The 13,421-nt window shown below is 43.0% G+C and overlaps 1 protein-coding gene across 2 annotated transcripts; it reads left to right on the top strand.

Moving 5' to 3' along the window:
- On the top strand, positions 10,790-12,699 carry LOC109226877. Of its 2 annotated transcripts, XM_019391768.1 has the most exons (4): positions 10,790-11,075; positions 11,184-11,219; positions 11,296-11,466; positions 12,340-12,699. In XM_019391768.1, the coding sequence occupies exons 1-4, from the start codon at positions 10,839-10,841 to the stop codon at positions 12,556-12,558; spliced, it is 663 nt and encodes a 220-aa protein (XP_019247313.1). In that variant the 5' UTR covers positions 10,790-10,838; the 3' UTR covers positions 12,559-12,699. The 2 variants fall into 2 exon arrangements, with proteins under 2 accessions (XP_019247313.1, XP_019247314.1); XM_019391769.1 differs by lacking the exon at positions 11,184-11,219.

Genomic DNA, 13,421 nt, shown 5'->3' with positions numbered 1-13,421 from the left:
TTTTGGTCCGCTGGTCTCGAATCTCAACCTTACCCGAGCTTTGGTCCATGACGGACCCTCGAGCCTAAAAATCGGAGGCATACAATTTTGACCATATACAGATAGTCCCCGCATTTCTTAGAATGAGATGATAAGAAACAATTTGATCCTTGCTTTCCCGAAGTCTTTAATGATGACGTCCTTCGCGTGACACAGGCATTCGAAGTGACTGAAACATCCCGTCGGTCCACTTACCCAAAATATTGAATGCACGCTAGTATTGGTCGGCCACTAGCACCGCCGAATCGTCGTTGCCCTTCTATAAATATGTAGCTATTCTTTTGAGTTGAGAACTTTGCTCTTTCTTTACATCTTTCTCTTCCTCGTCTCTTTCTCTCTATCACCTGTTTCCACCGCCTCTTTGGGCGTAGGAAAACGCCAAGTTCTTGCGAAAAACACCACATTTTGATACAACCTGTATTCTTTGGCTTAAAATCATGGCTAAAACGTCCAAAACGGTCCCCAAAAAGGATAAAGCGTCATCTTCTTCTACCTCCCGTCCGGCCAAACCGGTGGTGCTGCCAACTCTTGAGGAGATCACCCCCGGCCCTTGTGTGATTAAGAAGGACTTCAGTATTGAAAATCCCCTCGATGTCCCAGGATGATGCGAGCATGCATCTCGATATATTAGTTTGATATCGGAGAAGCATCTTGAAGATGTGAGGAAGGACTGCGGCTGGGGAGATGAGGTCGTTGTTCAGATCCCAACCCCCGGGGAAAGCACTACTACCCATGTGGAAGGTTTTTTAAGTGTTTACACTTACCCCTTCACACTGGGTCCCCTTGACCCGGTGGTGATCGATTTCTGCAAAACGTATGAAGTCACCCTCATCCAGATTCACTCCTCTTTTTGGCGCATCGTGATCATGCTGCGCATCTTTTTCGAAAAGGTTGAGGGGTTGGAATTCACCCTCAGCCACCTGATTCGATTATATCGGCCCCAGCTATTTCGAGGGCTTATCAAGTTGCAACATCGAACAATGAAAGCCTTCTTTGCCAGTACTGATGAGACCAAAGATCGAGGTTGGATGAGCCGGTTCGTCAGAGTAAGAACTTCGGATATCATCCAACGGGGATAAAATGCCATTCCCGGAGAGGTGGAACTTCAATCGTAAGTGGAGTTCTTTTCCTCGGTATCTATTCATGTTCTGCTTCCACATTTCATAATGCCTTTACCCTTCTTTTGGAAGCCACTACCTGGGCGCCCCTCGCGGTGCCGGACCTCGAGGATTGGGTCCGAAAGTTAGCTGCCACCTCTTCCTACGACGAGCGCAAGTGGTGTGAATTATCGAAGGGCCAGTGGGAGGCCAAGAACCATGGTAAGTGTTTTTCCCAAGTTTCAAACACTTTTCATATATTGGTGGCGTCAACTTACTCACGTTTACTTGTGCAGGCTTGGAGACGCATCCGAGATGAGGCTGGCTCCGCCCGGGGAAAAGACCAAGCCTTCGATTCCAAAATCGGAGAAGGACAATAAAAGGAAGAGGGTTTCGAAGCCTGAAGACCCTCAAGATAAGAAAACCCCTGCTCGGAGGCTGCGGAAGAGGTTTGCTCAAGCGGGCGCATATTCGGCCCACTGTTCCCCGGACAACGAAGAAGACGATGGTGAAGAGTCGGCGCTGGTGCCTCGAGCCAGGAAACCCATCGAGGCCGCCAAGCCCTCCGAACTAGAGACCTTATCTTGTGGTGAGGGAACCCCGAAAAAAGGTCGGGCAAGGCCCCCGTGTCCCCGGAGGTTAAGATCGTCCCTCCGCCTTCATCAAATATGCCGGAAGGGGCAAATGCTGAGACCCCCGAAGTTAATGAGAACGCCCTGAGCTCGGAGCCATGACAACAGGTCACTCCCTTTCTTTGCCAACTTATTCTGAGGGGGCAATAGAGGAAGCTAATACTCTGCGTATGCCCGACCCAAGCAAGGCCCTTGGAGAGGATCCCTTTCAGAGTTGCTTTGTTGGGATCGATGATACCGCCGACCTCAACGATGCTTCCGCCCTCTTCGAAGAGGCTCAGCATCTCCTCTCTCAGGTAAAACACTTACTTTTCATATTCGTACTTTTCTCTTTCTTTCTTTTCCCTTGACTGATACATCTTTACTTTATATATAGGCCATCGTAAAGCGTAGACTGAGCTGAGCCAATGCGAGGCCGAGCTCAAGAAGTTTCGGGCGAAGAGAAGGCCCTGAGGCTCCTGTGTAGCCAAAAGGAGGAGGAGCTTAAGGCTCTTCGGGCTGAGTTGGCCAAAGCCCAGAAAAACGAGGACGAGATAGATGAACAGGTAACCGCGATATTAACAGGGTACGGTCTTCTTGGACCTACTTCGGAGGCTAACACTTCGGTATCTCAGCTGCAGCAAAAATTGGCGATGATTGGGCAGCTCCGGAGCGAGGTTGATCAAGTTAAAGCTGATTTCCATAGGTGGAAGAAGAACATGGATCAACTCGCTGCCGATAAGGAAGCTGTCACAGCCCAACTGGCCTCGGCTGAAACTCAGCTCCAAGAAGATTGAGGAGTTAGAGGTAGAGCTCGCTAGAGCCCGGGCCGAAGCTTTGCAGGCTAAGGCTGTAGCTGAGAAGACAAAGGCTGCGGCCGATAAATCCATTGCCATGTACTTAAGGGATGCCGCGACTGTAAGGCCCCGTGAAATTTTTACTCAAAACCCGAAATCTCGTAGTGCCAAGTTAGGAATATGTGTTAGAAATTTACAAAGTTCGAACCTTTTGGATTGATCTGTGCATTAAAAATTTAAGGAAAAATGTTTTTCAGAAAAACACGTTTCTGCGGTCCATTATGCGGTTGCATAATAGCTATGCGGACCACATAGTTGCCGCAGAGTGAGGCATGATGTTGGTTAGTTTTGAGGTCAACTATGCGTCCAATTATGCGATCGCATAATCAATATGCGGGCCGCATAGTCATCGCATAACCTCCTTGGAATTTTGCGAGGGGCAGTTCTGCGGTGCATTATGCGACCTCACAACAGGTATGCGGACTACATTTTTGTCGCATACCCGGGCAGAATGTTCAAGTTTTGAGGGCCATTTTGCGGTTCCTTTTGCGGGCCGCATATCAGTTATGCGACTGCAGATTGAGTCGGGGCTCCTATTTTCTAACTTTTAAAACCCGACCCCATCTCATTAAAAATACCCCATTAGACCCTTTTATGCTATTTTCTACTGCATTTAGAGTGAGATAAGGAGTTCTAGAGGGAGAAACTAATTCTCACCAAGTCACTACAATCCTTGCCCAAATCTTTGAAGATTTTCAAGTAAAATTGCTAGGCCTTCATCCTAAGAGGTAAGAACTTGTGCCCTAACCTTGATTTCAAAATTCCTATTAAAATAAGTGATTAACAAGTGGGTTCATGGGTATAAGGATTGATTATCTTGCATGCATGAATGATAATAGGGTAATGGGGAGATTGTGAGCTAAAAATGTAACAAATGGGGTGTAGGATGATAAAAAATCTCTCACAAAAAGGTCCTAAAGTTACAATGCACACTTAGTGCTTGATAATATACTCAAATGAGCTAGAATCTTAATCATCTCTCTAGTTTTTCGTTCAACTTGTAATTTTCACAAAATAGATCGAAGTTGCTAAGAGTTCCGAAATTTTGTAAGAATTTAAGGAAAGCTCTATTGAGGTATGTATGGCTAAAACCCCCTCTTCTTAGAAATTGAGCTCCTTTGGTGTCCATGCAAATGTTGTAAAACCGAAATTTGATTGATGTGTTGATTGTTGTTTCACAGAATTGGTGTTGCAAAGATATATGCGAAAGGTGTGTCTCAATGTGTTCAATATACTATTCTTGGTAATTTAAGGGTGTGTGAAGAATGTGAACCATGTGTTGAAATACCTAGACTTCAAGTCAAGTTTAAACTGAGATTGTTATGCCAAACTATGTGAAATCTTCTCTATGCTTACAACTTGAATTGCTCTTGTATGTGCCTATCATCCTAAATTGCAAGGTTAACGTTGAAAGTGGAAATGATGTGAAATATGGGGAAAAAGAGCTTGAGTTATGAAATATGGCCTAGTGCCAAGTATGATGTGATAATTGTGGCCCCAAGTGCCTATGAATTGATATATGTGAAATAAAGATTGAAATTAGATGACTAATGAAAAAGGAACAATGTCTTGGTAAGACGGCCTAGCCGATCGGGCCGTGATCGGATGCCATGCCGTAAACATGGTGGTATTGTGCTGATATTGAATCCGGAAAGTGAGAATGAGATTATGATTGAGATACATGTCTCAAATGAGGCAACCTAGCCGACTGGGTCGTGATCGGACTCCGCGCAAGAAAGCGATGGTATTGTGAATGATGATGAACAGTATTAATTGCCCCAACCTAAAGCTATGGAAATTATGTGAAAGTTATATGATCCTTTTATTTGATGATGTGGTGATCGTTTAAAGCTTTTGATTGATCCTTATGGTTTCTTTGTTCTTGTATGATAGTTCTTTCTAATGAGATGGTGTTTAGTTATACATACTAGTACTATTCCATGGTACTAACGTCCCTTTTGCCGGGGGCGCTACATCTTTGAATGGATGTAGGTGGCTCCATAGCAAACAGTGCCGATCGTAGGTAGCGGAGCATCCTCCACTCAGCAACCTTGGTGATCCCCTTTTCTTCCAGGGGTTATGCAGTATATCTTTTGTTATAAATTTCCACTTTTTGAGGTGTAGCCGGGGCCTTGTTGCCGGCATTATCATAACTGTCTTTTGCATCTTTAGAGGCTCCGTAGACGTTTGTGTGGGTTATGTACGGGTGATGGATGGGTCAATGAACCGTGTTGTTATTCTAAACTGTAACTGTATGAAATCTTGGAAACTTAACTATGGTTTAAATGTTGTAATATGAAATGAACTAGCAATGATATATGTACGATCTTTCCTACTGTATAAATAAATGAAAGCATGGTTTTCTTGGTCATAGTGAGTTGGGTAGAAAGTGTTCAAAAGTCTTGCTCAGTTGGGTTCACTCGATTGAGCACCGGTCGCGCCTCCCGAGGTTGGGGCGTGACATCGACCGTTCAAGATGAGTTGAGGGAGGCCTCCGACCGGGAAAAATAGAGCAATGAGCTGGCCAAGTGTCAGGCCCGGAGGGAGACTCTCGAAGAAATCCATGCCCGAGGGTTCAACCTTGCCGAGGAGATAGCTGAGGCAAAGGCACGGGAAACCGATGCCCGGTTTCTTGCCTCTTCCGATGATGAGGATGTAGCGAGTAGCTCCGGGGACGGGGAAGGTGAAGAAGATGTTCCCGAGGGAGAGGAGGCTCCTGAAGATAGAGCTGCCGAAGGTGGCGCTCCCGGGGATATGACCCCGAAAATAGATTAGGTTCTCTTTTTCTTTTCTGTGCAAGGGCCCCATGCGGGCGTTGTAAGTATGTTTTGTAAAACATCCCTTATGAATATAAAGTATCTTTTCACTCTATCCTCAGTTTGTGTTGAATTTTGTTTTTATTTGCGAAAGATTTTGATATTTCAAACAATCAGTCCGAGTATTGATTCGGATTTGGAAAATAATAAACCATTAGGTCTTTATCGAAAGGTATAATAATCTTCGGGCTAAATTTAAATCGATCCGATGTGAGCTCGGGATATCGTGACTCTTGAGTCCGGGTCGAGTGAGAACGGAGTCTCGAGCTATATGTTTTTGGCCTTAAGCTTTTCGAAGTTGGCTCTTAGGCTCTCATATATCGGCCCTTAGGCTCTTTAAGTTGGGCCGATTCGGCCTCTAGAATGGCTATATAATTTTTCCCTCATTTAGGCTAAAAGACTTAAGTGAAAATTTAGTTATGCCTTAGCATGTGTTTTTTGTACCCGTTGGGTTTTTCGAAGGTTCGACGTATCGAGACCTCATTTGTGTACTGATAATCGAATACCTCTTGAGGTTTTATCGAGGGCTGATATTATTGAAACCTTTAAATTGTTCGAGGGCTGATATTATCGAAGCCTTTAAATTGTTCAAAGGCTGAATTTATCGAAGCCCATTAAATTATTCGGGGGCTGAATTTATCGAAGCCCATTATATTTTGCTTTTGCCGAGGGTAGACTGATTTAACCGGTTTTTACAAAGTGTTTGAAGTCCTTTTATTTATAGCGAAAGTCGTACGTCTCTAAGCCGCATATTTAGGCCGTAGCCTTTTTACATGACCGTAGTCTTTAATATGTCTGTAGCCTTTGGGAATGCCGCTTGGACTTGTTACCCGATAACTTTACAGACTTGTTCGAAAAGTTAGTCCCCGAGTATATTGGCCTTGGCCTTTGTTTCGAGGGGATGCCTCTTTGAGGTCTTATGAGTCCGAGTTTTTGGTGACTCGGGTGTATTGGCTGTCAATGGCAGTCCCCGCGTATTCGGGGGTGTTTCTATGCTTTGGCTCTTAAGCCGTTTCCCGTAGGATTATAAGTGTAGAGCTCGTATAATAGTAGACTTCTTTGAGACGCAAAGTGTGTTTGATATAAACACAATGCTTCTTCAAGTAATTTGATACATGCGTACATGTTTTGCCGTCAAGGCTCGACTATTCTATATGGACACGGTTCATCTGATCGTTTGGCCTATTACAAAGTTTTCCTATCGAGGCCCTCTTAGGCGTGAAGTATTTTTCTTGAAAATATAATCTCCGAGGGCAATGCCCCCCCCTAGTATTCGAGGTTGATTGAAAAGAAGCCTTGGATACTGTTGAGTTCTTCTTAGGTAGCACATAATTGTTGCCTCGTTAAAAACCTTGCCGGTAAAACCCATTTGGGACAAAATCCGAGCTAAGGGAAAAAGAGCGCAACGTATGCTTTAAAACCTAAGGCCTTCGTGCAAAAAGAGTGTCTTTGAGATCGCGCGCCTTCGAGAGCTTCCACTATGCCGAGTTTGTAAAACCCTTTACCAACAACTCTGAGGACTCGGTACGGTCTTTTCCTGCTATCCACGATCGTGATATCTTCGATAGCCTTGATCCTGTCGGGGATGATTTCGATACCCCGATTTGACACCATGAAGCCGAGAAACTTACCCGAGCCAACTTCAAAGGCACATTTCCCTGGGTTAAGCTTCGTGTCGCATTGCCTGGAAACTTTGAATGTTTCCTGCAAATGAATTAAAATGGTCCTCTGCGTGCAGGAACTTAACCAGTCATATCATCAATAGGCTTTCATTGTTTTACCTGTTTGTTCTTCGGACATCCTGTTAACTGGACGTTGGTACGTCTGGTTTGAACTTGGGATCGGTGCTCAACCGATGTCTGGCGGTTTCCGGTGGGATCCTTATTATATCTAAATGGGACCAAGCAAAGCAATTCACATTATCAATAAGAAACTAAATGAGTTTTTTCCTGAGTTCGGGGGTTAATCCCGTTCCCAGGTGTACCTTTCTCTCGGGCGGTTGATTTGGTAGCACCAGACTCTTTTGGAACGACGGAGGTTTGAGGTATAAGGAAGTCCTCTTCTTCGCCTTCGATTACCTGTTGTTCCGATTCCATCGAGGTCGTGAGCTGTGGTCGCTATTTAGCCGCCTGCTTATCTTTGAAGCTTGATTTCTCTGAGGCCAAGGGTTCTGGTATCGGCACCACTTCCTCGATTGCAAAAATCTCTTTTGCAGCATGCTGTTCTCTGTGGACTGTTTTCACTCCTTCCTCTGTTGGGAATTTCATCATCTGGTGAAGAGTTGAAGGCACTGCCCTCATATTGTGTATCCATGGTCTCCCGATGAGTGCGTTATACCTCATGTCACCTTCGATGACATGGAACCTGGTATCTTGTACGGTCCCGACTACGTTTACTGGCAAGATAACCTCTCCCTTCGTTGTTTCGCTTTCCATGTTGAAGCTATTCAGCACCCGGGATGCAGGTACAATCTGATCTTGCAGCCCGAGTTGTTCTACGACCCTCGATCTGATTATGTTCGCTGAGCTACCTAGACCCACTAAAACACGTTTAACTTGAATTTTATTTATAAGGATTGATATTACCAGGGCGTCATTGTGAGGTTGAGATATGTCTTCTTTTTCCTCGTCACAGAACGATAGGACGTCCTCGGGCACATAGCTCCATGTCCGTTTCTCTCTTGTGATTGATACATTGGTGCACTTGAATATAGGTCGTTGAGGGACATCGACTCCACCAATGATCATGTGGATTACATGTTGTGGTTCTTCTTGCTCATTTTTCCTTGCGTCTCTCTCCCTGAAGTGATTCTTAGCCCGATCACTTAGAAATTCTCGAAGGTGGCCCTCATTGAACAGTCGAGCCACCTCTTCCCTTAGCTGCCGGCAATCTTCTGTTCTATGGCCATGTGTACCGTGATACTTGCACATCAAGTTCGGGTTTCTTTGAGAAGGATTGGTTTGTATAGGCACGGGCCACTTGGTGCCTTTGATTTTTCCAATACCCGACACAATTCTTGATGCATCTATGCTAAAGTACTCCGATAACCGAGGAGCCTCCGCGGGATCGGTATGCTTATCGACTCCATTTTTATTTACGAGTCCCCGAGAACTTTGACCCCGATCGTTCCGAGGAGCGTTTCGACCTGAACCGTGGTTCCTTCGATCGATATACGGTTGATACCTTTCCCTGTTCGATCTTGATTCCCTGTTTGTATCCCTCGGGGGCTTGGCCACAAACCTGTTAGGATGAGCTGAACCCGAGGGGGATCCTAATTGGTCGTCCTCAACCCTGATTTTTGACTGGTAGCGGTTGTGCACATCTGACCACGTCACAGCTGGATACTCGATCAAGTTCTGCTTTAGTTGTCGAGAAGAAATCGAGCTTCGCTCGTTCAAACCCTGCATGAAGGCCTGTACTGCCCAGTCGTCGGAGACCGGCGGTAGTTCCATTCTTTCCATCTGAAACCTGCACACGAACTCCCTTAACATCTCGTTGTTCCTTTATTTTATTTTGAAGACATCCGACTTTCTTGTGGACCTTTATGGCCCCGACGTGGGCTTTAACGAAAGCGTCTGCTAACATAGCAAATGAATCAATAGAGTTAGGAGCTAAGTTGTGATACCAAATCATAGCTCCTTTTGAGAGTGTTTCCCCAAACTTTTTCAACAACACTGACTCGATTTCATAATCATTCAAGTCATTTCCTTTGATCCCACAAGTGTATGAAGTAATATGTTCGTTAGGGTCGGTTGTCCCGTTATATTTGGGTATATCGGGCATGCGAAATTTCTTAGGAATGGGCATCGGGGCTGTGCTCTGAGGGAATGGTTTTTGTATGAACTTCTTGGCATCTAGACCTTTCAAAACTGGAGGTGCCCCCAGTATCTGGTCTACACGGGAGTTATAAGTCTCCACCTTCTTATCGTTATCCTAAATTTTCTTTTCTCCGGATTCGATCCTCTTAGTGAGCTCTTCGAGCATTTTCATAATCATGGGGTCAGTCCCCGAGCCGTTTTCATTAGATCTTCCTGGTGCTGCCCTGCACATCGATTATTTTCATGTTCAGCCATGCTCGGAGTTTTATTTTGACTTTGGAGTTGAGCGATGGCGATTTGCTGAGCCTGCAGCATCTCGAATATCATTTGGAGACTGACTCTCCCATCTCCTACTCCTGGTGTTCCTTTGTCCCCTGGTCGGGCTTCCCTGCGTGCATTCCCTACGGGGTCCGTGCCTGAATCCGTGTTTAGAGCATTATGTGAACTGATATCAACTGGCTCCATATTTGGCACTCCATCAGGGTTTATGGGTGGTACGACGACCCCTATACCGCTATTTTCTCCAAGACCCTCATTGTCATGAATATGTGCGTTTTGTGTGTTAGACATGTTTAAGCCTGAGAATCAAAAAATCTTGACAAGAAAAAGTGTAAAGATAACGTATGTAACGAGAATTAGTAAAGAAATAATCACTATTATCTTTAGCCCCACGGTGGGCGCCAAACTGTTTACCTCAAAAATACAAGTAACAATTAAATTTGATTTGTGGTTTTAAAGATACGTGATTTAGTTCAATACCAATTAATAATTAGGAAGTATGAAGTAGAAGTGAAAGAGAAAAGTGAATCAAACCAATGTTACTCAGCAACAGTGACCTCGAGCTTGGGGACCTCGAGGTAAGCTTGGTATAATAAGAACAATAATAAAAGCAAAGTAAGAATAATAGAGCTAAAGGACAATGCTCATGAAAAACATGCGAAAAAGGTAGAGTATATTCTTTTCTCAGTGACCAGATGGTCTTACAAATGATTGGGATCCCCTTTATATAACAGGGGAACCCTAAATAAGGAATATTTTTATTTACAGTAGGGAATATTCTTGTTACAGCTGTCTAACCGACTAGTACGGAACCGTACAATCTTATTCCGGGATTTGCGCCATGACCTTGGGGACGTGGCAGGAATCTAGCTTGCTCTGGACAAAACCATAATCGGGCCTAGTATTCCTCGTACTCCTATCTCCGGCCATTGCGCTTTGTCTTCGAGCTTGATTTTGGTCCGCTGGTTTCGAATCTCGACCTCACCCGAGCTCGGGTCCATGACGGACCCTCGAGCCTATAAATCGGAGGCATACGATTTTGACCGTATACAGCTACATCTAATATTGGCGTGCCTAGCAAGTGAAATGTTAGACGCCATCACGGTCCCGAAGGTGAGAAATTCCTGATCCTGACAATGTAAAGTGTTTTTGGGAAATATGGTGGCTTATGGCGGAGAAAATTTATTAACAAATGTTTGCTTAATTTTTTTAAATTTTTTTATCACATTTCATAATTAAGCCATATAAATTAATGTAAACATGGGTGGGTGCTAAAAAAAAGGGTACAGAGCATGGGATTAAGCAAAGTGTGGTCGAAGAGATGTGGTCTTGTGTCTTTCCAGGAATGGCAAGTGCTCCTCCATTCCCAATTAGCTTCTTGCTTTCTCCTCGCAGCACTGCACATTTCACTTATTTCCTCCCATCACTTCAACAACTTGAAGGAAAAAGGAGCAATTTCAAGACTTGCCCTTTTTCGCATTTCTCAATCAAATGTTCATCCCCGACTCAGGGATCTACTGCAGACGATAGCTTTTTCCAAGAAAACAAAGAATTAAATGTAAGTTTCTCTCTCTCTCTCACACACACACATACACACACACGCATAGACATCCCATGTTCCTGATCTATATTCTGCTTATTTATATTTTTCTTTTTGTGGGATAAGAATCAAGAGAGCAAAGGGTTTTGGAAGAAATGGAAGGTAAAGAACACCCATCTCCTATTTTGGTGAAAATCAGTTTGGCATTTGGTTAATTGACTGGGTGTTTGTTTATCAGGAAAACTCAGCGGAGATGAGCGCAAAGTTAGCGAAGCTGGGGCTTGCAGCTGTTCTGGCTTATGGTCTGTTTGATGGTGTCACATACACTAGCTTCTTTGTGCTTGCATTCTTGGGCTATGAGAAAAGTACTGGGAATAATCCTGCTGCAAATCTCCAAGCCCTCTTGGGGGTAAGTAATGCTTAGCTACTCATGTTAATATACTACTCCTCTTAGTAGTCTAGTTAAATCGGGAAATCTTGTCGCTGAACCCATAACTCGTTTTAGTTACAATTAAGTATTTATACATATTTAATGGATTTCCTAATAATAGATTCATCCAAACCGATTCCACCCTTGGTTGGCTACCTTAACTTTCACCTTTTTGGTGAGGGTTCTAGGTGTAGAATGTACCATTGTATATCTTTCTGGCAAAGATTTTGAGCTTGGCATATATACACACACACAAAAAAAATTGAAAATTGTAAATGTATATATAAGTCGAGCTAAAAGTAGTGGATGCATCAGCAGCCGATACATTGTCCACTAGGTTTGAGACACTGCTTTTCATATATGTTAAAGAATGTGGTGAATGACCTTTGGAAAAGGTAGCTTTAGTTTTGGCCCGAAGAAACGGAATGGCCAGTTAATAAAAGGAAGAGATTGCCTTAGTTTTGGCTTAAAGGAATGGAGAACTGATTTTCTAACCTTTTTGGTGCAAAGGTTAAAGGGGGTGACCTTATTTTTGACCTAAAGAAAAGGAAGATTCATGACAGCATCATGAAATGCAGTAGCAAATTTGTGTTGTTCACATTTCGGATACGGAATGCATGCTTATAAATTAGCATCCTCATTTGTAATAGAGTATCCACTTCAAGTTAAGGATGTAGCATACCAAATTGTCTTTCCATTGAGCAGCTACTATTGATCTACCATTTACGAAAACTCGAAAGTTTCATAGTGTCAATTTGCAGCTTACTTCCCAACTTGATGTGTGCTATTTCAATTCCCCACTTGTGTATTTTCATTATTTCTTTGCTCAAAACACACTCTTCATAACGGCAGATTATAATCGCAATGTGGGCGGGAAATAATGTGACAAGGCCATTTAGGGTAGCAGGAGCAGCTGCTTTGGCACCTGCCATTGACAAAGGACTAAGAAGAATCCAAAAATACTTCAACTTTCCAAGTCTTGTATATGCTTTTGCTTTAGTAGTTGGTATTGTTGCTGGGACATGTTTCACCACTATTGGTTTACTCATCCTCTCAAGATGGGGAAAGTGAAATTTACCTGTATATTTCGTTGTTATCTGTCAATGATTACTTGTATCATTGAGATAGTTTTGACTTTATCTTTTTTCGTTTATACTGTCTTGTTTCCTCAGCATACGAAAGTAGTATACTCATTCTACTTTTAGCTCTTTATACTTTTCTTTTCATTTTCCCTCGTCGGGAATGGCAAGTACTTTCAAATAGCTTTTCTTATTTGTTTATATTTTGCGGTGCCTGCTCGTGAAAAGCTGGAAACATATCTTCAAGATATTAGCTAAATGCCCGTTGATGGCGTTAGATTTTAGTTTCTGAAACATACCTTCAAAATCTGTTTCAAATAGCTTTTCTTATTTGTTTCTGAAGTTAACCTTGTAAATAAATTCTACCTTGAAGTACAATTTTGCTGATTGGGTTGAAGTTCAAACCTAATCTTTCTCTCAGAGTTCCTTCTGTACTGAATTTACATTAGTAGAATTTACTGACAGTATTCAGAACACATAAATAAGTGCACTCATTCAAAGGGGTTTTCTGAACATATTAACAGGATTTAAGCCCCGTTTGGCCATGAGTTTTGCCAAAATAAATTTGAGATTTATTTTCAAAACTCATGTTTGGCGATAAATTTTGCCCATATTTTGGCCAAATTCCAAATCCCAAATTTCAAATCCCAAAATCAGCTATTGAGCTGATTTTGGGCCAAAATCACAAAACTTGGGAATTATATACATGTTTTTCCAAAATAAAGTTAGAAAATATGTTTTGAAAACATATGTGCAAACACATTTTCATCTTCAAATCAAACTTCACCCAAATCAAATTTTTCAAAATAAATTTGGGATTTATGGCCAAATGCTAGCTAAGTCTTTATATCTAGT

The sequence above is a fragment of the Nicotiana attenuata genome, chromosome 6 (genome assembly GCF_001879085.1).
Source record: "Nicotiana attenuata strain UT chromosome 6, NIATTr2, whole genome shotgun sequence".
NCBI classification, from domain to species: Eukaryota; Viridiplantae; Streptophyta; class Magnoliopsida; order Solanales; family Solanaceae; genus Nicotiana; species Nicotiana attenuata.
This window is presented reverse-complemented; position numbering and strand designations above follow the sequence as displayed.

What these genes read in the sequence shown, in the direction of transcription:
- LOC109226877 (XM_019391768.1), top strand. Translation starts at nt 10,839, where the DNA reads ATGTGGTCTTGTGTCTTTCCAGGAATGGCAAGTGCTCCTCCATTCCCA. An exon ending in AAGAAAACAAAGAATTAAAT is followed by an intron (nt 11,076 to 11,183) that starts GTAAGTTTCTCT and finishes TTGTGGGATAAG; the next exon opens with AATCAAGAGAGCAAAGGGTT. An exon ending in GGTTTTGGAAGAAATGGAAG is followed by an intron (nt 11,220 to 11,295) that starts GTAAAGAACACC and finishes TTTGTTTATCAG; the next exon opens with GAAAACTCAGCGGAGATGAG.